General features: G+C 42.8%; 1 protein-coding gene across 1 annotated transcript; it reads left to right on the top strand.

The window, feature by feature from the left end:
• The first annotated feature begins 208 nt into the window (after window positions 1-208).
• LOC138882694 (uncharacterized) lies at window positions 209-1,235 on the top strand. Its single transcript, XM_070163308.1, has 2 exons — window positions 209-500; window positions 871-1,235. The coding sequence occupies exons 1-2, from the start codon at window positions 209-211 to the stop codon at window positions 1,233-1,235; spliced, it is 657 nt and encodes a 218-aa protein (XP_070019409.1).
• The last annotated feature ends 24,249 nt before the right edge of the window (window positions 1,236-25,484 follow it).

The following is a 25,484-nucleotide window of genomic DNA, read 5'->3' as shown; positions in this document are numbered from 1 at the left end:
CCTTAAGGACACGGTTCAGCACGGTGATGCCAGAGATTTTACTATTGGGGATAATGGGGTGTTGAGGATACAAGGTCGGATTTGTGTGCCTAATATAGATGGGCTACATGAGTCAATTCTTGAGGAGGCCCACAGTTCGCGGTATTCCATTCATCCGGGTGCCACGAAGATGTACCAAGACTTGAGGTAGCACTATTGGTGGAAGAGAATGAAGAAGGATATAGTGGGGTTTATAGATCAGTGCTTAAACTGTCAGCAGGTGAAGTATGAGCACCAAAGATCGGGTGGATTACTCCAAAGGCTAGACATTCCAGAGTGGAAATGGGAGTGTATCACCATGGATTTTTTAGTTGGGATCCCACGGACTTCGAAGAAGTTCGATGTTGTTTGGGTGATTGTGGATCGGCTGACAAAGTCTGCGTACCTCATTCCAGTTGGAACTACTTATTCTTCAGAGCGGTTGGCTGAGATTTACATCTGCAAGATTGTTCACCTTCATGGTGTGCTAGTGTCCATTTCAGATCGGGGCACGCAGTTTTGGAGAGCCGTGCAGCGAGAGTTAGGCACCCAAGTTGATTTGAGCACACATTTCACCCTTAGATAGACGGACAGTCAGAGCGCACCATTCAGATATTGGAGGACATGCTACGTACTTGTGTCATTGATTTTAAGAGTTCTTGGGATCAGTTCCTGCCGCTTGCGGAGTTTGCCTACAACGACAGTTATCAATCGAGCATTCAGATGGTGTCGTATAAGGCTTTATATGGGATATGGTGTCGATCTTCGGTGGGTTAGTTCGAGCCGGGTGAGTCTAGGCTATTGGGTACTGACTTGGTTTAGGATGCTTTGGACAAGGTTAAATTGATTTAGGATCGGCTTTCACGGTGCAGTCTAGACAGAAGCGTTACGCTGATTGGAAGATTCATGATGTTGCTTACATGGCTCGGGAGAATATACTTCTCAAGGTTTCACCCATGAAGGGTATTATGAGGTTCAGGAAAAAGGGAAAGTTGAGCCCTCAGTATATTAGGCCGTTTGAGGTGCTTCAGACAATTGGAGAAGTGGCATACAAGCTTGCCTTGCCACATAATTTGTCCAGTGTGCATCCAGTATTTCATGTTTTTATGCTCCGCAAATACGTTGGTTATCCGTATCATGTCTTGGATTTTAGCATAGGTCAGATGGATGGTGATTTGACTTATGATGTAGAGCCGGTGGCCATTTTGTATCGGTAGGTTCGAAAGTTGTGGTCAAAAGACATAGCTTCAGTGAAGGTGTAGTGGAGAGGTCTGCCAGTTAAGGAGGCTACTTGGGAAACCGAGCAGGAGATGCAGAGCAGATGCCCACACCTATTTGAGACTCCAGGTACATTTCTAGACCCATTCGAGGATGAACGTTTGTTTAAGAGGAGGAGGATGTAACGACCTGACCGGTCGTTCTGAGAGTTGTAGCCCCGTTCCCCTATTTACTATTTTGTGCTTTATAACTGTTATGTGACTTGTCGGGGTAGTTGGTTCAGGTTCGAAGAGGTTTCAGAATGAGTTGAGACACTTAGTCTCAAGGTTGAAAGCTTAAGTTGAAATGGTTGACCTGATGTGGACTTATGTGTGGACGACTCCGGAATGGAATTTTGATGGTTCTGTTAGCTCCGTTGGGTGATTTTGGACGTAGGAGTGTCTCCGGACTGTGATTTGGAGGTCCGTAGTAGAATTAGGCTTGAAATGACAAAAATTAAAAATTTGGAAGTTTGACCGAGAGTGGACTTTGTGGATACCAGGCTCATATTGGAGTTTCGGGAATTGGAGTAGGTCCATGGTGTCATTTGTGACTTGTGCACAAAATTTGGGATCAATCAGACGTGATTTGATAGGTTTTGGCATCGTTTGTAGAAGTTGGAATTCCTTAGCTTCAATAGTCTTGAATTGGGGTGTGATTCATGTTTTTGACGTTATTTGATGTGATTTAAGGGCTCGACTAAGTTCGTATTGTGTTTTAGGACTTGTTGGTTTAATTGGTTGAGGTCTCTAGGGCCTCGGGTGGAGTTCGGATGGTTAACGGATCGAATTTGGAGTTTGAAAGATTGTTGTAGCTGAAATCTTCTGGTGCAATCGCACCTGCGGAACTTTGGTCGCAGGTACTGTCAGACCTCCTTTTTGCGCGCCCTGCCCCGAAGGGTTAAGATGCGCGAGGGTGGAGTTTTTCCAATTTAAGTGACAATATTCAAAATGGGATTATTTATTTAATTCAGAGTCGCCACTTGGGAAAGGTTTGGTTTTTGGTGTCCCAAGTCACCGGTTTATCTTGAATCCCAAATCGAGGAAATTTTCGACTTTTCCAAATGAAGTCTGCGAACCAGAAATTCTAAGTAAGGAATTCTGTTGACCCGAGGGAAGGTGTTAGGCACCCTCGAATCCCGTGGTTCTAGCACGGTCGCTTAAATTGTTATAATGGCTAAATATCTGATTTAAATACATGTTGTGACTTATGTGCTTTTATTAAGTTTAAACCGCTTTTATTATTATCATTTATTTTATAGAATTGCAACGTCGTGAAAATGCATCTCGAACCACGTCACAATCAATGCGCCCGTGATCGTCAACACATTTTGACTTCGTTGAGATTTGGATTTGGGTCACATCAATGTGCACCCGAATTTAAGAATATGATTTAATTAAGCCGCGCCTAAAGAGTCTAACGCGTTATTATTTTTTGAGAAGGCCATGAGATTCACTAAACGGCCTAGCCTGAATTCTAAATATTATGATTAGTTGTTGAGGGCCCCGCAATTTGCATTTTTATTTGGCGAGGCTCATCTCATTATTTTAGAAAGGATATCCTAAAGTGGCTACATTTTTAATACATTTGTACCTAAAACTAGAAGAAGAGGTACATGATAATTTAATTATATGCTTTGGCCTGATCCGGATTCTTATGATTAATTATCTACGGCATTAAGAAAACATTATACTTTAATGAAAAATGCTTTAATTTGACAAGGAATCATATACGAGTTAACGAAATACAACACTTAATCCGAACATTTCTCGAGTTGAACTTAACTAAACTTATTTGGACTAGATTAAAGGATTTAGCTACTAGATATTGTTACTAATGAGACTTTGAATGTGACCCTAGGTACTGCCTAACGGAACCCAAAAAAAAGACTAAATGAAACAGAAACAGCATTGTATAGGGTCGGAGTATACATACCCCATACTAACAAACAACTACCGAGCTAAAACACAAAAGGGGTAAACTCAGTCGAATATCAGTACATACTTTCGAACTGTTGAATTATAAACTAATCAATTTTTACAGGCCCGTTAATGTACCATGAATATTACAACAAATACTTGAACTTCTTCAACCTTTTTCATTTCATGCTTTCAAGCTGTGTCAGTTACATCAATATGGGACTTGAAATGTGTACCTGGAAATACTGAAAATGCAAAGGAGAAGAAGAAGAAGATGTGGAAATCAGCAGCAGCAAGAAACAGGACTAGCAATAGCAGCAGGACAGGACAGCAGCAAAAAAGCAACACAGCAGAACAGGTTCGAGTGCAGAAGTGCAACTATGGCCAATAGAAAGAAGTAGCCAAATGACAGCAACACCCAGTGGAGTAGGATCAGAACTCCAGGCAGACCAAAACCAGTAGTAAACCAATGAAAACACTCGACTAGTAGACACAACTGGAACTTCAAAGAATCAGAATTGATTGAACAGGTTGAACAATTGAAACCCAAACAACAATAGGAAGAAACAGTTTCTGATTGTTGATTGTATACTTTCTATCTCTTGACCTCTCTCTATCTGTGTTTTCCTAAAATCAGTTCTATCCTTTTTCAATCCTCTCAGTCTATGTATCCCTCTATGTCTGTATGTGTTTTTCCTCTAATCTTCCCGGTCCCCCTCTATCAGATGTCCTCCCCCCTTTATAAGCCTTAACACTACCCCTTTTAACAGCCTGTTTAGAATATCACCATACCCCTCCCATGTGCCTTCCATTTTCAGTTCCACTTTAGCTAATTAAGTATTAAACCCCATCAACATTCCCTGCAGATTTAACCTTTAAAAGGTTTAATACTTCTTTAAACTAAAGCAAAGTATGGGCAGTAGAATATATCTGATAGCATATGATGTCAAACCATTTTTAAATTAAAAGCCCTTTTATGCAGGAAACAGGCTGTGCACAATGCACATGCTGTGCACAAGTGCACATGCCATCAACTCAGATTTCAATTACAGACCAAGCCTTAGGTTTCTGAAATCATATTAACAACTATAAGTAATTGAACTTGGTTCTTAATTGATTCAGGCAATGTTCAACAGAAGCAAATCGATTTATTTTTGTTCAGACAGTTGAAACTAATTGACGACACATGTCGACTCGACTATATTAGCATTAACATACACAATCGTAGCCAAAGATCCGACATTTAACAGTATCACACAAGGTTCGCATTATATTGACTGAGCAGAATTGTGCTTCGAGAAATCAGTTAATCAGTACAAATTTGGAATTCAACTAATTGCACAACAAATAACTACATACACACTATTAGAACAAGTAGAAGAAGATACTCAACCAAACAGCAAAAGTTCAGGCAAAGTGGACAGGGCATAGTTGATAAAATTCGGGGACACAAACAAAACATGAACAGACCTTCACCATAAATCAGATGGACCAAAACAAATAAAGAAAAAGAAAGAACTCACCTTAAACCTTGAAAAATCAAAACCTTAACTCGGACTTGGTCAGGCCTTTCTTAAGGCTGAACGGACTTTAATCGAAGTGTTTCTCAGATGAGAGACACTTCTATTAAGGTCCATTAGACCTTAATCTCTTTGGCTCGGATGGACGTGGACCAGTGTTGAGGAACCTTATGGTTTCAAAAAATCAGATCTGGGATTCATGCCTCCCTGGTCAGATTCGGACCAAACCAAACATGGTTTGGTCACGAGGGGGGTCTGGGGAGTGTCTGGTGTGAAGCTGGGGTTAAACGGTGTAGATCGAGTTTTGACTCGAATCTTCAAATGAAGATTCGAGGACCTAGAGGATGATTCGAACTAAGCGGTCAACAGGTCTATGTTCAGGGTGGTGAGGGGGTTCTATGGTGTTAAGGTGAAGGTCACCGGCGTTCATGCCGCCGGTTTTCATGGTGGAGGATACAGGTGCGGCTCTAGGGTTTGATGGGGATGAGGTTGAAGACGGAGGCTGGGGTGTCAGATGGGGGGGGGCAGGGTAAGGTTAAAGGGTTTATATATGGAATGGGTGGGTTGATCTCAGCCGTTGGATCGACTGAAATCAATGGCTTGGATCTAAGGGCTTAGGGGAAACGGTATCGTTTCAACTAAAGGGGGTTTGGGTTGGTCCGGGTGGAACGTGTCGGGTTTTGTTCGTGGGTTTGGGAAATGTGATCTTGGCCGTTGATCAATCTGAGATCAACGGCCCAGATCAACCTGTATTAATACGACGTCGTTTGGACTCTCTGGGCATTAGCTGGATTGGACCGGGCAGGCCTGGTTTGGGTATTGTTTGTTTGGGACAATTTTAATAAATTGGCCCAATCCGGAGGGGGAAGATTATTTCTTTTTTTTATTTTATTTTGAAAACAAAACTAAGTAAAAAATCAAATTAAAAATTAAATACACACTCAATACAATTATTTGCACACACACTAAAATATTTCAAAACAGGTAAAATCAAACAAATCAAAATCACGGACGAAGATGCCTATTTATGATTTTCTATTTAACGACCGGATTACGGTTCGAATTATGCATGACCCTCACATTTTTGTATTTTGTTTTAAATAAATAAATAAATAAAAATGGGCAAAAGTCACAAATAAATCAACAAAGTGCCGCACAGAAATCCAAAATTGTACAGCAGGACCAATTTTTATTCTTTTGGAGCGACTGTCGCGCAAAACAAAAATCACGTGCTCACAGCTGCCCCTCTTTGTTCGGAAACACGAAGAGTTTTCGTGCAAAGATAAAGTGAGCGTGTATGAGCGATTTTTGCCTATGGACCACTCCGTATGAAGCATGTTTTTGAAAGATCTGACCGAATCTTGCTTCAAAGATTTCCTACATATCCTGGGCTAAACAGGAATCAGGTCAATGTAGTTCGAGAAGTTTTGGTAGCTGGGACTACCATGGGATTGCAATGCTTGCTGCTACTGCTGTTGCTGTTGTCACTGCTGCGTCACTGACCGCCTTATTACAACCAAACGAAAATTGGAAACTGAACTAACTACTTATATGCATGTCAACTGCTAGTTACAAGATTCCTATCTATGATTCTTTTACGACTTGATCTTGGGTCTTAGCTGATTCTGCTTGTAGACTCCGATCTGAATCTTGATGCTTGCGAGTTGCGGCGACTTGTTTAATCTCTAGGATACTGAGTGAGACGCGATTGGCAGGGTTCAGGACCTTAACCAAATGTTGGAGTCAATTTGCCTTCCATTTACTCTGATATCTCGGGACATCTTCTCTCTTTTTCTTCTTTTCTTCGTTGATTCCGAAGTGGGATTCATCTCGTGGGTCATTTCGATCCATGTGGCTCGAGTTTAGACCTGCGGGAGAAAACAAACAAACGAACGAAATTTTCTGCCCCAGTTTCACTAGGAAAATTTCGTTAATTATTCGCCAGGAAGTTCATAAAATTGATGAAGGAAGATAAAAATGTTCAGTTCAGGGTTGGAGCCCTAATACCGACTAGCTGGGGAAAGGTTCAGCTTAGGGTTTAAAACCCTAATGCTGGCTGAAAGGAAAAGTTCAGTTTAGGGTTTAAAACCCTAATGCTGACTAAAAGGAAAAAGTTCAGTTTAGGGTTTAAAACCCTAATGCTGACTAAAAGGAAAATTCAGTTTAGGGTTTAAAACCCTAATGCTGATTGCATGGAAAAGCTCAGTTTAGGGTTTAAAACCCTAATGCTGGCTGAAAGGAAAAAGTTCAGTTTAGGGTTTAAAACCCTAATGCTGACTAAAAGGAAAATTCAGCTTAGGGTTTAAAACCCAAATGCTGATTGCATGGAAAAGCTCAGTTTAGGGTTTAAAACCCTAATGCTGGCTGAATGGAAAAATTCAGTTTAGGGTTTTAAAACCCTAATGCTGATGGCTGGGGACGAAATTCGAGAACAACCACTGACTTCTTTTTTTTTTGAATTTTCTTATTTTAGTAAAAGAACAAAAGGGAGTTTTGCGGGAACTTACCTTTTGAGTGAATTCCTTATTGCCAAAATGTTTCTTGTACCCGTGTACTTTCCTCTTTGGGCGACACCTGCTTCTTGCACAGTTGTCTTGGATTATACCTGTTTCAACTTTTTAGACAAAGAACAATTGTCAGTTCGGAAATGAGAGACACTTCGATTAAGGTCCATTAGACCTTAATCTCTTTGGCTCGGACGGACATGGACCAGTGTTGAGGAACCTTATGGTTTCAAAAAATCAGATCTGGGATTCATGCCTCCCTGGTCAGATTCGGACCAAACCAAACATGGTTTGGTCACGAGGGGGTCTGGGGAGTGTCTGGTGTGAAGCTGGGGTTAAACGGTGTAGATCGAGTTTTGACTCGAATCTTCAAATGAAGATTCGAGGACCTAGAGGATGATTCGAACTAAGCGGTCAACAGGTCTATGTTCAGGGTGGTGAGGGGGTTCTATGGTGTTAAGGTGAAGGTCACCGGCGTTCATGCCGCCGGTTTTCATGGTGGAGGATACAAGGGCGGCTCTAGGGTTTGATGGGGATGAGGTTGAAGACGGAGGCTGGGGTGTCAGATGGGGGGCAGGGTAAGGTTAAAGGGTTTATATATGGAATGGGTGGGTTGATCTCAGCCGTTGGATCAACTGAAATCAATGGCTTGGATCTAAGGGCTTAGGGGAAACGGTATCGTTTCAACTAAAGGGGGTTTGGGTTGGTCCGGGTGGAACGGGTCGGGTTTTGTTCGTGGGTATGGGAAATGTGATCTTGGCCGTTGATCAATCTGAGATCAACGGCCCAGATCAACCTGTATTAATACGACGTCGTTTGGACTCTCTGGGCATTAGCTGGACTGGACCGGGCAGGCCTGGTTTGGGTATTGTTTGTTTGGGCCAATTTTAATAAATTGGCCCAATCCGGAGGGGGAAAATTATTATTTTTTTTTTTTGAAAACAAAACTAAGTAAAAGATCAAATTAAAAATTAAATACACACTCAATACAATTATTTGCACACACACTAAAATATTTCAAAACAGGTAAAATCAAACAAATCAAAATCACGGACGAAGATGCCTATTTATGATTTTCTATTTAACGACCGGATTACGGTTCGAATTATGCATGACCCCCACATTTTTGTATTTTGTTTTAAATAAATAAATAAATAAAAATGGGCAAAAGTCACAAATAAATCAACAAAGTGCCGCACAGAAATCCAAAATTGTACAGCAGGACCAATTTTTATTCTTTTGGAGCGACTGTCGCGCAAAACAAAAATCACGTGCTCACAGGTACGAGCTGGGAAGTGTAGAAGTGGAGGTTGGATTGGGGGTTGTTCAGTTTAGGGTTTAAAACCCTAATGCTGATGGCTGGGGACGAAATTCGAGAACAACCACTGACTTCTTTTTTTTTTTTTTTTTTGAATTTTCTTATTTTAGTAAAAGAACAAAAGGGAGTTTTGCGGGAATTTACCTTTTGAGTGAATTCCTTATTGCCAAAATGTTTCTTGTACCCGTGTACTTTCCTCTTTGGGCGACACCTGCTTCTTGCACAGTTGTCTTGGATTATACCTGTTTCAACTTTTTAGACAAAGAACAATTGTCAGTTCGGAAATGACAGTCGGTTCGGTGACCTTGATCGTTCCCAATTGCTTTGTTGCGTCTCTATTTCTGTTGTGAAGTCCCGCCATTGATTTGATTCGAATGGCGAAACCTTTAGACTGCTCAGACTTGTATTTCCAGATTCTATGATGACTTGCTTCGTAAGGCCCTCCTTTTTTTTTTTTTTTGTCCCGTTTTGCTTGGAGGTTCTCAATGGGATTTTATTGGAGGTATTCTGTGGGAATTTGTACAAAAAGGAAACTCTGTGGGGGAATATTTACAAAGTGGATTCTTTGTGTGGATTTTGTACAATGAGGCATGCTGGGGATTTATTTCAAAGCGGGCTTTCTAGGATTTGTTGGGGTAAGCTTGTTGGGGAATTTTTACAAAAGGACTCGCTGGGATGTGCTGGGGAGATTCCATTTTTTTTTTTAATTGGGGAGACTCTGTGGGAGATTGTACAAAGGAGAGACTCTATGGGGATTTGTACAGGGGGAGACTCTGTGGGGATTTGTCCGAAGGCGGACTTGCTGGGGAAGATTTCTCTCTTTCCTCTTTAAACACCATCAAACGTCATGATCCATCAGGCTTGGGCAATCGTACCAACGAAACGAGGCGCTTTCCTTCATGAGACGGGATTCCGTGCAAACAAACCTGCCACCTGCCCTTTCCGGTGTATCCTGAACTTGGGGTTAAAACACAAAAGGGATTTGAAGAGAAGCAAAGAAAGGAGAAAACAAATTTCAGGAAGGGAGTGTCCTTTTCGGGACGAGAAAGACTTATCTGAGGAAGATAACGCTGGCTTTAAATGACATGACATGCTCTTTGGACTGGACGTTCGACCTTCCATGAATTTGCGTTTTCCTGAACCAGAACAGATCTGTGATTCCAAACCGGCGGAACTTTGCCGAGACCTCCTTGGGGTGGAGTCATTCCTTTTCGGCCAACAGCGCCCTTTGCGGGTTTTCGCTGGCTGACCTCTCTCATTTCTCTTCCTGTCATCGCTTGATAGCACTCTTTGTGAATTTTTACTAAACAAGCTCTCTCATTTTGGTTTCTCTACTCCCGTCGCCTCGTGGTGCCCGAAGGTTTTCACCGCCGAGACTCTCTCATTTTATTTCTCTCAATTCAGAGTGTGCCGGTTTCCATTCGTGGTGCTTATTGGTTTCCCACTATCTTTGGTAATTGATTTGAAGGCTTGTACTTGGTAAAGAGAAGTAGCTGATACTAACTTCTAAACTGCTCGACGTGCCCCAGTTTCAATTTCAGGGTGAATGGGATTTTATTGTTGGTGTGACTGAACCTCAGGGAGAGGCTGCCTACGTATCCTTTCGGAATCAAGTCAAACGTAGTTCAGGCCTCAATCAATGTTTTTTTTTTTTTTTTTTTTTTTTTTGTAAGCGGCTCAAAAGTTGGTGGAGAGAATTGGGTAGTGTTTAGGGAGTAGTGGGGAATAAAACCTTCGCCATTTTCAAACGTGTCAGGACCACTGGAGTATGATTTAGACGTAGTATCTCTTGACTGCATCTGCATTTACTGCTGTGTCGGGGTCACTTCCTTCGATATCACCTAGATACAATGCTCCTCTTGGCAATATCTTCCTTACGATGTATGGGCCTTTCCAATTCGGAGCAAACTTCCCTTTTGCTTCCTCATGATGCGGCAGAATACGCCTTAGTACCAATTGTCCTACTTCGAAATTCCGGGGTCGGACTTTCTTGTTGTAAGCACGGGCCATCCTTCATTGGTATAACTGTCCGTGACAAACTGCGGCCATTTGCTTTTCATCAATCAACGTTAATTGCTCCAGTCGAGCCTTAACCCACTAGCTGTCTTCGATTTCTGCTTCGACAATGATTCGAAGCGAAGGAATTTCTACCTCTGCCGGTATTACAGCCTCGGTCCCATAAACAAAAAGATAAGGAGTCGCTCCCACCGATGTGCGTACCGTAGTGGGGTACCCCAATAATGCAAAAGGTAACTGCTCATGCCACTGTCGGGAACTTTGGATTGTTTTCCTCAAAATTTTCTTGATGTTTTTGTTTGCCGCTTCCACAGCACCATTGGCTTTTGGCCGATAAGGAGTGGAATTCCTATGCGTTATCTTGAATTGCTCACATACATCTCCCATCAAGTGACTGTTCAAGTTTGTTGCGTTATCTGTAATGATAGTCGCAGGAATACCGAAGCGACAGATAAGATTTGAGTGTACTAAATCCACCACAGCTTTCTTAGTGACCGACTTGAGAGTGACAACTTCTACCCATTTTGTGAAGTAATCGATGGCAACCAGTATAAACCTGTGTCCATTCGAAGCCTTTGGTTCAATTGGTCCAATGACGTCCATGCCCCAAGCGACAAATGGCCAAGGTGCGGACATGGGATGCAGTTCCGTGGGAGGTGCATGAATCAAATCACCGTGCACCTGACACTGATGACACTTCCGAACAAAGCTAAAACAATCCTTTTCCATGGTCATCCAGTAATAACCTGCTCGAAGGATTTTCTTCGCTAAGACATACCCGTTCATGTGAGGTCCGCACACACCTGCATGTACTTCGTGCATGATCTTTCTCGCTTCCTCGATATCGACACATCTTAAGAGATTGAGGTCCGGAGTCCTCTTATATAACAATTCACCGCTCAAAAAGAAACCACTTGCATGTCGCCTAATGGTCCTCTTTTGATCTCCAGTAGCGTGCTCGGGGTATTCTTGCGTCTTCAGGAACCTCTTGATGTCATGGTACCAAGGCTGCGTATTTGATCCCGCCTCGATTACACTGCAGTAACCGTGTCTTTCCTTGATTTGGATTTCCAAAGGATCGACGTGGGCGTTGCCCGGGTAGGGTAGCATTGAAGCCAAAGTAGCAAGTGCATCTGCCAGTTCATTGTGACACCTCGGAATGTACCTGAATTCTATTGATGTAAAGCGCTTGCTGAGGTCCTCCACATGTTGTCGGTATGGGATAAGTTTGACATCCCGAGTTTCCCATTCGCCTTGAGCTTGCCGGATGATCAGGTCAGAATCTCCCATAATCAGTAAGTCTTCGACATCCTGATCGATTGCCATATGCATGCCCATAATGCAGGCTTCATACTCAGCTGTATTATTTGTGCAAAAGAAACGAAGTCTAGCTGTGGCGGGATAATGCTGACCGGAAGGCGAGATCAAAATTTCCCCAATCCCTACACCCTTGGCGCTCACGGCTCCGTCGAAGAACATCTTCCATACATGAGCTTCCTCCGAGATTACTTCTACGGTGTTTACTCCTTCATCTGGAAAGTAGGTATCCAATGGCTGGTATTCCTCATCGACCGGGTTTTCGGCCAAATGATCTGCTAACGCCTGGGCTTTCATTGCCGTGCGAGTGACATAAACTATGTCGAATTCCGTAAGCAAGATTTGCCATTTAGCCAGTCTCCCAGTAGGCATTGGTTTCTGAAATATATACTTCAAAGGATCCAACCTGCTTATGAGGAATGTAGTGTGGGCTTGGAGATAATGTCTCAGCTTTTGAGCAACCCATGTGAGAGCGCAGCATGTCCTTTCCAGCAGAGTGTATTTGGCCTCGTAGCCGGTGAATTTCTTGCTCAAGTAGTAGATTGCTTGCTCCTTCTTTCCGGTTACGTCGTGTTGCCCGAGGACGCAGCCGAAAGAGTTCTCCAAGACTGTCAGATACAAGAAAAGTGGCCTCCCTGGTTCTGGAGGGACCAAGACTGGGGGATTCGAAAGGTATTCTTTGACTTTATCAAAGGCTTCTTGACACTCAGTTGTCCATTTAATCGCCGCATCTTTCCTTAACAGCTTGAATATGGGCTCACACGTGCTTGTCAGCTGGGCAATAAACCGACTGATGTAGTTCAACCTGCCCAAAAGACTCATCACGTCTTTCTTTGTTCTTGGGGGAGGCAGATCTCTGATGGATTTTATCTTAGTTGGATCTAGCTCGATACCTCTCCTGCTTACAATGAAGCCCAAAAGTTTGCCCGACGGAACTCCGAAAGCACATTTGGCTGGGTTTAGCTTCAAGTCATACTTCCTTAGCCTCTCGAAGAATTTCCTCAAGTCTTGGATGTGATTATCCTGCGTCCTGGACTTGACTATCACGTCATCCGCGTACACCTCTATTTCCTGATGCATCATGTCATGGAAAATGGCAGTCATGGCCCTCATGTAAGTAGCCCCCGCATTCTTCAAACCAAATGGCATGACTCGGTAGCAGTAGGTGCCCCAAGGCGTGGTGAAGGCAGTTTTCTCGGCGTCCTCTTCATCCATCAATACCTGATGATACCCAGCATAACAATCTACAAAAGACTGTATCTCGTGTTTGGCGCAATTATCAACGAGGATGTGGATGTTGGGCAGCGGGAAATTATCTTTAGGACTTGCTCTGTTCAGATCTCGGTAATCTACACATACTCGAGTTTTCCCGTCCTTCTTTAGTACTTGAACCACATTTGCCAACCATGTTGTATATTGGACTACCCGAATCACTCCCGTTTTCAGTTGTTTGGTGATCTCCTCTTTAATCTTATCACTGAACTCAGTTTTGAACTTTCGTTGCTTTTGTTGAACTGGAGGACAATCAGGATGAATCGGCAATTTATGAACCACTAGATCAACGCCTAGTCCCGGCATGTCATCATATGACCAAGCAAACACGTCTTTAAATTCAAAAAGAAGTTGAATTATCGCCTCTCGCGTTTCCTTGTCCATGTGAATGCTTATCTTGGTCTCCCGGATTTTTTCCGGGGTTCCTAAATTTACCGGTTCAGTGTCATTCAGATTTGGCTTAGGTTTATTCTCGAAATATTCCAGCTCTCGGTTTATCTCCCTAAAAGCCTCTTCCGCATCATATTCTGGTTCTGGGTTCATTAATTCACAGTTAAATAGCTCATTGTGATATGGGCGTGAAGTCCGCAAGCATGTCATATTTAAAGCCGCATTATTAGGACTGAAAAGAAAGATAAAAGGAAAAATAACAAAAAATTAGAACAAAAGGAATAATGGGAAAGCAAAAGATGATTTTTTTTATTTTTCTTTGGAAAGTTGGAAGACAACAATGTTTACAACTTAGGAATTCAAAACAACAATTGAAAAGGAGAAAACGTTCAAGTTATGTCCTGGAGATAACTTGTGACACAGGAAAGGTGGCAGGACAGGTCTACCCGGACTTCCGTCTAGTCGGGAATGGCGTGACCTCCCAATTTTGGAGTTTGGCGTTTGGCCCCATGTACATCATCTCAGTAGTGCTTGTGCCTTCACCTGGTTGAACCATGTGGACCTCGTAGAGCATTTCCCTCATCGCCCCACATATCTCCTCGATTTCCTCAGCTGTGAAGACCTCATCACCTTCTTCTTCAGCGTACCTTGGCCTGATAAAGGTTGCATATAAATCCGGCAGTGGTTGAGGTAACTTCCAACCCTCATTTCTCCTTTTCTTTGCCCATTCTTCGTCTGCCGGAGTAGGTTTGAAACCTAGTCCAAAAGGTTTCTTGCTGACTGGCAAAGTAATGGGTTCTGTTATTCCCTGAAGGGTTCGTCCAAGTCCCTTCCCTGGCCTAAATCCATGCCGGATCATCTCTTTGGCCACCATAAACGAGGCATTAGACAAGAAAGGCTGGGGGCAAGGTATTCCCTCTTCGTGCTGCCCTGCCAATACAATCTCGAAGGCTTGATAGACCGTATGTTCGCTCCCTTCTCTCGGTTCAAGATACGAGATGGATGGGTCCCGATAAATGGCATGTTCGTCTTCCCCATGGACCACGATCTCTCGGTCTTCGTACTCGAACTTCACCATCTGGTGAAGAGTGGAAGGAACGGCTCCTGCCGCATGGATCCAAGGTCTGCCGAGGAGAAAATTGTAGGATGTGTCCATGTCGATCACCTGGAAGGTTACTCGAAATTCGACTGGTCCTATGACCAACAACAGGTCTATTTCTCCCATGGTATCTCTCTTGATGCCGTCGAAAGCTCTCACGCAGACGTTGTTGGGTCGGATTCTTCCTGCCCCAATTTCCATTCTTTGTAGCGTGGAGAGCGGGCAAATGTCAACACCTGATCCCCCATCCAGCATTACCCGCTTGACATAGTAGTCCTCGCATTTCACTGTTAAGTGCAAGGCCTTGTTGTGTGCTGCTCCTTCCGGGGGTAAATCGTTCTTGTTGAAAGAGATTTGGTTGACGGCGAAGAATCTTTCTGTCATCCGCTCTAGTTGCTCCACCGAGGTTTCGACCGGTACATATGCTTCATTCAGGGTTTTCAGTAAGATCTTTTGATGCTCGGTCGATCTCATCAATAATGACAGCATGGATACTTACTCAGGGTACTTGCGCAGTTGATCTATCACTTCGTAATCCAGCATTTTCATTTGTTGGAAGAACACTTCCGCTTCTTCAACACTTACGGGCTTCTTTGGCGGGAAGCGCCTTTGTGTGGCATTGTTCAGTTCTTGGGTATTCGAATACCTTCCAATGGAAGTACTTTCTGGGAGTTCTCCCATGACCTCTTTACCTTTGTACATCACCAAAGTCTTTTGATAATTCCACGGCACTGTGGACGGGTTGGTCATTGGCTTTTGTGGCACGCGTCCGATAACCACTGGCTCATTCAGCCGAGGTGGTTGAATCGTCCCCCAGACCACATAGGCCCCTTTCGGTACGTACATAGGTTTTGTCTTTTTGATCCCGAAGTTCTGCGTCTTCTCATCTCGACCTCGTGGTATGTAAAGAACTTCATCCTTTACCGGCACCACTTTCTTTTCCAACTTCTTTTCAGGCACTTTCTTTATAGCTTTGGCCTCTTCCCCCTTTTCTGGTTTCTGGTCTATTTCAGGCCTCTTTCTCGTGTCGAAAATGGCAATTATGGCTTTCAAAGCAGGGTCGAACTCTTTGTCTTCACAAATCATTCCGATCAGCGGCCCATTATTGTGAGCGGGTAATGGATTGTTAGTTACATTCGGGATCTCCTCGTCCCTTAGCACTATTTTCCCCTGCTCTATCAAATTTTCGACCACTCTCTTCAATGACCAGCAGTCATTTGTATCATGTCCCTCGGCCCCTGAATGATAAGCGCATCAGACTCCGGCTTTGTAAGAAGGTGATGTTGGGTTTTGCCTCGTTTGGGGGATTGGTTGCAAGAAACCCAACTGGACTAGCTTAGGGAACAAAGTAGAGTATTGTTCACTGATGGGCGTGAAAGTCCGCCGTCGAGGTGGCTCCTGGGGGCGGAAGTTATTCTGCGGGGGTTGTGGGTTATAGTGGTTGCGGTAAGGAGGCTGATTTCTGGGAGGTGGAGCTGGGCCTCGGTTGGCTTGTTGTGGTGGATGGTTATAAGGTTGGGCATTCATGACCATATAAGGTTGATGAGCATATGCCAAATTTGAGTGGGGGTAGTAGTGTTGTGGGGCTCTTTCCGGAAAATGGGGCCTGGGATGACGATACTCCCTTGCTTCAGAGGCTGCCATAGTCATTTCTTCCTTCTTTTTCCCCCTCGTCGTTCCTCCGGACCCGCTTTGGACGGCTTGGGAGGTCGCCCTTATGGCTGCTTGACTCAGAATCCTACCTGTTTTCAAACCATTTTCCACCATCTCTCCAATCTTGATCGCTTCCGCGAATGGCTTACCCATGGCTGACATCATGTTTTGGAAATAGTCAGACTCTTGAGCCTGGAGAAAGGTAGTGACCATTTCCACTTCATCCATGGGAGGCTTCACTCTCGACGCCTGTTCACGCCACTTAATAGCATACTCTCTAAAGCTTTCCGAAGGCTTCTTCTTCAAATTCGACAGAGAGTTTCGGTCTGGCGCAATGTCGATGTTATACTGGAATTGTTTTACAAAATCTCTGGCGAGATCATCCCATATATGCCATCGGGACATTTCCTGATCCATATACCATTCCGAAGCTATCCCTACTAGACTTTCCCCAAAATACGCCATCAGCAGTTCTTCTTTTCCGCCGGCTCCCCGTAATTGGTTGCAGTATTTCTTAAGATGTGCAATGGGGTCACCGTGCCCATCGTATTTCTCGAACTTTGGGGTCTTGAAACCCGTTGGCAGGTGCACGTGAGGGAACATGCACAGGTCGGCGTAAGAGACGCTCTTTTGTCCGCTCAATCCTTGCATATTCTTCAAACTTTGTTCAAGGCTTCTCATTCTCTTGGCAATCTCATTTTGTTCTGCAATTCTGGGGTTCTGATCCTGCCCGGGTGCAAGCTCGCACTGAGGCGGTAGAGGATTAGTGCTGGTAGCGAACCTAGTTGGTTCCATTGAGAACGATGGTGCTTGGAATGTAAAAGAGGATGAGTCAAAGCTTGGCTTGTACGTGGTAGGCTGTGCCGTAATCGGGCAAGGCGATGCAGTAAAGATGTTCATGCTTGCATCAGTGGATGACATTCGGGGATGAGGCTCAGAAGGCGATCCAGCAGAGAAGGCTGAGGTGGCTGGGTACCCGAATGGGGTAGCAGGATAATTTATGGGGACATTAGAAGTCCCACTTGACCTGGAGAATAATTCAGGGAATCCGGGGACGACACTTGGCGGCTCTTTCCCATTGTTCCAGTCATCCAGCATTTCCAACATGCGGAGCCGTAGGATCCTATTTTCCTCCGCAGTTGCGGATTCAGGTGTGAGGACGGCTGAGATTGAGCTCTCCTCAGAGACGGGGACTGTTTGCAATGGAATTTCCGAAGACATTTCCACACTTCCTTTTGACCTGGTGAAGTAAGTGTGAGTACTGCTTCTGGTCCTAACAACAGGTAGTTGAACACCTCTCCTTGACCTCGTGAAGTATGAGTGCGAGGCCAGACTTTCACCAAACCAACTGTCTTTTCAAAAACCCTGGAAACACTCAACGACAAACGCACGGTTAATTTGTAGCAAATAACAGATAGTTAATCTCACGTTGGGCATGATGCACCTATATAGTTAAGTGGATTACTATATGTTTGCTACGAGAACATGCGTCATTCCGACATTTTTTTTCTTTTCTCTTTTGTTTTTCTTTTTTGTTTTTTTTTATTATTTTGCAGCAAAAGAAATGCGACCGGATCCGATGAGGACTGCCTACGTATCACGATGCCTACGTGAATCAGATCATTACGTAGTTTGAAAAATACAAACGATCGTAAAAGAAACAACCTCTTTATTGTTGAAAAATGTTCCATTACAAACCACATTTTACAAAAGAAAAGGCGAACTTTGAAAATAAACCTTGATTCAAAATAGACTAAAATCACCCTGATGGGAAAAACAGGCAAAAATGCTAAGATACAGACTTGACTTATGAGTGCATTATGGTTTTGAAAATTGGTGTCCGCGGGGCATCGTTCGGCCTCGCCGCAGTCCTAGGCGTGAGATCCCTCTCGAGTTGCTCCAGCTCGTGCATAGTCTGCTTGACATAACCCATTACTGCCGAGAGGACGGTAATACTGGACATGTTCTCGCATTGTAGACATCGTCTGGTGATGGCATGGGCAATGGCCTTGATCCTATCTCTGGTTTGCTTCTTCTCTATGAGTAGGTGTTTTATCTGATCGCTGCATATCTTGAAAACTTGAGCGTTTTGCACATGCTGATGCTTTAGTCGCCGTACTTCCAACTTCATCTGGGCTATTGAGTCGTACCAGTATCTGCTCTCCATTTGGAAATCCTTGGCCTGATTAGCTGCTTTGATTTCAAGTGCAACCAGTTCTCTCTTCATTTTAGCAACAGTCTTCTCGTGGTCGCTTTCCAATTGATTCAGGTATCGGCGATGCTTATTTGCTCTTGTATCCCACTGTGCCCTGAGCTCTGCTATGATGTTTTCAGATTTCTCCAAACCATCTTGCCATTTCCTGATTTCACCTTTTAGCCTTTTTATCAGTTGCTCGTCTGATCGACGCCTTGGTTGTTTATCCGTATCCACCCTTATCTGTTTGATCTGGGCTTTGAGCATTTCATTTTCTTGAATTAACCTGTTCCGCTTTCCCAGACCGGTGGCAATTTGCACGTCGTGTTCGTATTTCAAGCTTTCCACTTGCTACTTCAACCTGCTGATTTCGGCACAATAGCCTCTTTCCTTTGCTAACCAATCCCACTGTCTTTGCGATGATTCGGTGAAATCCCGGATGTGGGGTCTCTTAGCTGGACTTTCATGCTCAAGTTCCCTTCTATACCATGCAAGGTAACCTGGCGCCGTTTCTCCTTTGGCTCGATCCCGCGCGCAAGTATTTGATTTCAAACATTGACACTCACTCCAGATTTGGCGAATCTTTGCTTCTGGGAATTGTCCGTTAGGACTTATCTCAACTGCTTGAGCGCTAAGATCTTTCTCGTGAGGTATGGTTTGGCATCTTCCGAACTGTCTCAAAACTCGGCAGGGTGCGTAAGGTTGAATGCTCTTAAGCCCCATCAGTAAGAAATGAGTCTTAGCTGCAGACATATATAGGATCTCACCAACAGGCAACCATCCCAACATCCATTGTATTTGGCTGGCAGTAAGAGCTTGAAAGAACGAGGTCCATGCCAGGACTCCTTTGGGCAAACTAATCTCCTTGGTTCTCGTGTAAGATTCTTCTATGCAGGTCTTTTCCGGGGAACCATGGCTTAAAATCTCGGAATGATGGCAGAGGTGCTCGGTCATCCATATCTGTAGGAGCAAGTTACAACCTTCGAAGAAATTTCCCCCAGCTTTACAAGCTGTGAGAGCCCGAAAGATGTCAGATACTACCATTGGCGCGAGAGTACTGTCACTTTGCGTGAGTAAAGTGCTGACGACCCCAGATATCTTCAAATCAATGTTTCCATCTTTCCTTGGAAATACCAGAAGGCCCAGGAACATTACCATGAATGCTACCTGTCTGTGCTCGTCCCACTTCTGACGAACTCCTTTGCTGCACAGTTTGTTGATTGGATTATTGAATCCCCCCTCATGACCGTACCTATCATATATGAAGCATGGAGTACAAAATCCGGCTGCCAGATCCGGGTTGTGGACTGTTCTAGGTATCTTCAATGAATCTAGGAACCGATGTACCGTGACGACTCTTGGGGCGACCAAGTATTTTTCCCTCAAGGGAAGTTCAGTATTCCCGATGTATCCGGCCATTTCTTCCAAAGTCGGGGTGAGTTCAAAATCAGAGAAATGGAAAACATTGTGCGCCGGGTCCCAATAGGTAACCAAAGCTCTTATGATATCTCCCCGAGGCTGGATTTCCAATAAACCCACAAGACCTTTCAGATATTTCTTAACCTCATTTTGTCCTTCAACACCTAGATCATTCCACCATAGCCGTAACTTGACAGGGATTTTGGTCATTATTGAAAAATGTTCATTTTGCATCGTGCTCATCCTGCACATTTATTAAGGTGATTTTAACAAAACGAACTGACTCAATTTTTTTTTTTTTTTTACAGAGGGGATCGAGTTTAAAAACACGGCCTTTAAACATTTCGGGGACGAAGATTTTAAGGCTGTGTGGGTCTACTGGATAAAAATGCTAAACAAGACCCAAAGGTGGCTATTTATGCAAAGACAGCCTTCCGGCGCCCCTTTCGGGAACATTCGGCTTTTTATGACAAAACAGCGTCACCCGATTTATTTACGACTCTTTTTTTTTTTTATTGATTTTGGCTATTTTAGCAAAAATGGGGGTTGAACCCGACGAGGGTTGCCTACGTATCTCACATCCGGCGAGAATCAAACCGGCGTAGTTCGGGCGATTGTGAATAGAGAAAATCAAATAAACCCAAAAATCAAGAATACGTATTTTTATTATTATTTTTTTTTGAAAAGAGATAAAGATTAAAGAAAATATTTATTACTAATTATTTATTTTGAAAATATTTGGACTATTAGTCTGAATTTATAAAAGGAGTACTACAAAAGAAACAACGTGTTTTTTTTTTTGAATTATGAATTTCCGTTTTTTTTTACTTTTAAATAAATACCCTTTTTTCTTTTTTTTTTTTGATTTTGGAAATGATGAAAAGAAAATTTTTGTATATATTTTTTTTTAATTCAAACTAAGAAAACAAATTTTGCTTTTATTCTTTTTCTTTTTTAGAAAAATTCCGGCGAGGTTTTGACACTACTTGGACATTGGTTTTATTTTTCCAAAATAAGTAATTATCTCCCTACGCTACTATTTTTCCTCTTTTTTTTAGAAACCGATCAGCATGCGGAACCGAAGCAAATAAATGCGCAAAACAAATAGGATGCAACAGGGTGGTCTTTTCATTTCAGGTTGCCTGTCCTAGACGGACCCAACCCCTGTGTTGAGTCCCCTAAGTCAAATGCAACATGATGCAAATAAGCGTTCCTACTAGGGATCCGGCATGAAGTCAAGTTATTTTAGGTTCGTAACCTGGGTATTTGTTCTAGACTGTGTACCCGAGCGGACAACTCGAGTCGAGGAGGGGGCTACGTACCGGGGACCCGCGAGATCGTCCGGCTTTGTAACTTGTCCGGCCTCTTTCTTATTTAAGGTATTGACACTAACAGAATAGGGAGTCTCGACCAGCGAGCTCCTCCCCGGAGGTAAGAAGAGGAGGGTTCCGGCACAGTTTATACACAGTTCAGATAATATCAAAGCGGTAAAGACAACATTTAGCACGTTATGCAAAAACATGTAAAAAAGATCAGATAATAAAGCCAAATATAACAATTATTCTAAGCTCGAATTCTTGAACCCTGAACCAGTGGTTCTGGGTTACCTCCCCAGCGGAGTCGCCAGAGCTGTCACACCTCCTTTTTGCGCGCCCTGCCCCGAAGGGTTAAGATGCGCGAGGGTGGAGTTTTTCCAATTTAAGTGACAATATTCAAAATGGGATTATTTATTTAATTCAGAGTCGCCACTTGGGAAAGGTTTGGTTTTTGGTGTCCCAAGTCACCGGTTTATCTTGAATCCCAAATCGAGGAAATTTTCGACTTTTCCAAATGAAGTCTGCGAACCAGAAATTCTAAGTAAGGAATTCTGTTGACCCGAGGGAAGGTGTTAGGCACCCTCGAATCCCGTGGTTCTAGCACGGTCGCTTAAATTGTTATAATGGCTAAATATCTGATTTAAATACATGTTATGACTTACGTGCTTTTATTAAAGTTTAAACCGCTTTTATCATTATCACTTATTTTTATAGAATTGCAACGTCGTGAAAATGCATCTCGAACCACGTCACAATCAATGCGCCCGTGATCGTCAACACATTTTGACTTCGTTGAGATTTGGATTTGGGTCACATCAATGTGCACCCGAATTTAAGAATATGATTTAATTAAGCCGCGCCTAAAGAGTCTAACGCGTTATTATTTTTTGAGAAGGCCATGAGATTCACTAAACGGCCTAGCCTGAATTCTAAATATTATGATTAGTTGTTGAGGGCCCCGCAATTTGCATTTTTATTTGGCGAGGCTCATCTCATTATTTTAGAAAGGATATCCTAAAGTGGCTACATTTTTAATACATTTGTCCCTAAAACTAGAAGAAGAGGTACATGATAATTTAATTATATGCTTTGGCCTGATCCGGATTCTTATGATTAATTATCTACGGCGTTAAGAAAACATTATACTTTAATGAAAAATGCTTTAATTTGACAAGGAATCATATACGAGTTAACGAAATACAACACTTAATCCGAACATTTCTCGAGTTGAACTTAACTAAACTTATTTGGACTAGATTAAAGGATTTAGCTACTAGATATTGTTACTAATGAGACTTTGAATGTGACCCTAGGTACTGCCTAACGGAACCCAAAAAAAAGACTAAATGAAACAGAAACAACATTGTATAGGGTCGGAGTATACATACCCCATACTAACAAACAACTACCGAGCTAAAACACAAAAGGGGTAAACTCAGTCGAATATCAGTACATACTTTCGAACTGTTGAATTATAAACTAATCAATTTTTACAGGCCCGTTAAAGTACCATGAATATTACAACAAATACTTGAACTTCTTCAACCTTTTTCATTTCATGCTTTCAAGCTGTGTCAGTTACATCAATATGGGACTTGAAATGTGTACCTGGAAATACTGAAAATGCAAAGGAGAAGAAGAAGAAGATGTGGAAATCAGCAGCAGCAAGAAACAGGACTAGCAATAGCAGCAGGACAGGACAACAGCAAAAAAGCAACACAGCAGAACAGGTTCGAGTGCAGAAATGCAACTATGGCCAATAGAAAGAAGTAGCCAAATGACAGCAACACCCAGTGGAGTAGGATCAGAACTCCAGGAAGACCAAAACCAGTAGTAAACAATTGAAAACACTCGACTAGTAAACACAACTGGAACTTCAAAGAATCAGAATTGATTGAACAGGTTGAACAATTGAAACCCAAACAACAATAGGAAGAAACAGTTTCTGATTGTTGATTGTATACTTTCTATCTCTTGACCTCTCTCTATCTGTGTTTTCCTAAAATCAGTTCTATCCTTTTTCAATCCTCTCAGTCTATGTATCCCTCTATGTCTGTATGCGTTTTTCCTCTAATCTTCCCGGTCCCCCTCTATCAGATGTCCTCCCCCCTTTATAAGCCTTAACACTACCCCTTTTAACAGCCTGTTTAGAATATCACCATACCCCTCCCATGTGCCTTCCATTTTCAGTTCCACTTTAGCTAATTAAGTATTAAACCCCATCAACATTCCCTGGCAGATTTAACCTTTAAAAGGTTTAATACTTCTTTAAACTAAAGCAAAGTATGGGCAGTAGAATATATCTGACAGCATATGCTGTCAAACCATTTTTAAATTAAAAGCCCTTTTATGCAGGAAACAGGCTGTGCACAATGCACATGCTGTGCACAAGTGCACATGCCATCAACTCAGATTTCAATTACAGACCAAGCCTTAGGTTTCTGAAATCATATTAACAACTATAAGTAATTGAACTTGGTTCTTAATTGATTCAGGCAATGTTCAACAGAAGCAAATCGATTTATTTTTGTTCAGACAGTTGAAACTAATTGACGACACATGTCGACTCGACTATATTAGCATTAACATACACAATCGTAGCCAAAGATCCGACATTTAACAGTATCACACAAGGTTCGCATTATATTGATTGAGCAGAATTGTGCTTCGAGGAATCAGTTAATCAGTACAAATTTGGAATTCAACTAATTGCACAACAAATAACTACATACACACTATTAGAACAAGTAGAAGAAGATACTCAACCAAACAGCAAAAGTTCAGGCAAAGTGGACAGGGCATAGTTGATAAAATTCGGGGACACAAACAAAACATGAACAGACCTTCACCATAAATCAGATGGACCAAAACAAATAAAGAAAAAGAAAGAACTCACCTTAAACCTTGAAAAATCAAAACCTTAACTCGGACTTGGTCAGGCCTTTCTTAAGGCTGAACGGACTTTAATCGAAGTGTTTCTCAGATGAGAGACACTTCGATTAAGGTCCATTAGACCTTAATCTCTTTGGCTCGGACGGACATGGACCAGTGTTGAGGAACCTTATGGTTTCAAAAAATCAGATCTGGGATTCATGCCTCCCTGGTCAGATTCGGACCAAACCAAACATGGTTTGGTCACGAGGGGGGTCTGGGGAGTGTCTGGTGTGAAGCTAGGGTTAAACGGTGTAGATCGAGTTTTGACTCGAATCTTCAAATGAAGATTCGAGGACCTAGAGGATGATTCGAACTAAGCGGTCAACAGGTCTATGTTCAGGGTGGTGAGGGGGTTCTATGGTGTTAAGGTGAAGGTCACCAGCGTTCATGCTGCCGGTTTTCATGGTGGAGGATACAGGGGCGGCTCTAGGGTTTGATGGGGATGAGGTTGAAGACGGAGGCTGGGGTGTCAGATGGGGGGCAGGGTAAGGTTAAAGGGTTTATATATGGAATGGGTGGGTTGATCTCAGCCGTTGGATCAACTGAAATCAATGGCTTGGATCTAAGGGCTTAGGGGAAACGGTATCGTTTCAACTAAAGGGGGTTTGGGTTGGTCCAGGTGGAACGGGTCGGGTTTTGTTCGTGGGTGTGGGAAATGTGATCTTGGCCGTTGATCAATCTGAGATCAACGGCCCAGATCAACCTGTATTAATACGACGTCGTTTGGACTCTCTGGGCATTAGTTGGACTGGACCGGGCAGGCCTGGTTTGGGTATTGTTTGTTTGGGCCAATTTTAATAAATTGGCCCAATCCGGAGGGGGAAGATTATTTCTTTTTTTTATTTTATTTTGAAAACAAAACTAAGTAAAAAATCAAATTAAAAATTAAATACACACTCAATACAATTATTTGCACACACACTAAAATATTTCAAAACAGGTAAAATCAAACAAATCAAAATCACGGACGAAGATGCCTATTTATGATTTTCTATTTAACGACCGGATTACGGTTCGAATTATGCATGACCCCCACATTTTATTATTTTGTTTTAAATAAATAAATAAAAATGGGCAAAAGTCACAAATAAATCAACAAAGTGCCGCACAAAAATCCAAAATTGTACAGCAGGACCAATTTTTATTCTTTTGGAGCGACTGTCGCGCAAAACAAAAATCACGTGCTCACAGCTGACCCTCTTTGTTCGGAAACACGAAGAGTTTTCGTGCAAAGATAAAGTGAGCGTGTATGAGCGATTTTTGCCTATGGACCACTCCGTATGAAGCATGTTTTTGAAAGATCTGACCGAATCTTGCTTCAAAGATTTCCTACATATC

Source organism: Nicotiana sylvestris, chromosome 12, assembly GCF_000393655.2.
Source record: "Nicotiana sylvestris chromosome 12, ASM39365v2, whole genome shotgun sequence".
NCBI lineage: Eukaryota > Viridiplantae > Streptophyta > Magnoliopsida > Solanales > Solanaceae > Nicotiana > Nicotiana sylvestris.
Note: the sequence above shows the minus strand (reverse complement) of the source record. Positions and strands in the feature narration are given on the sequence as shown.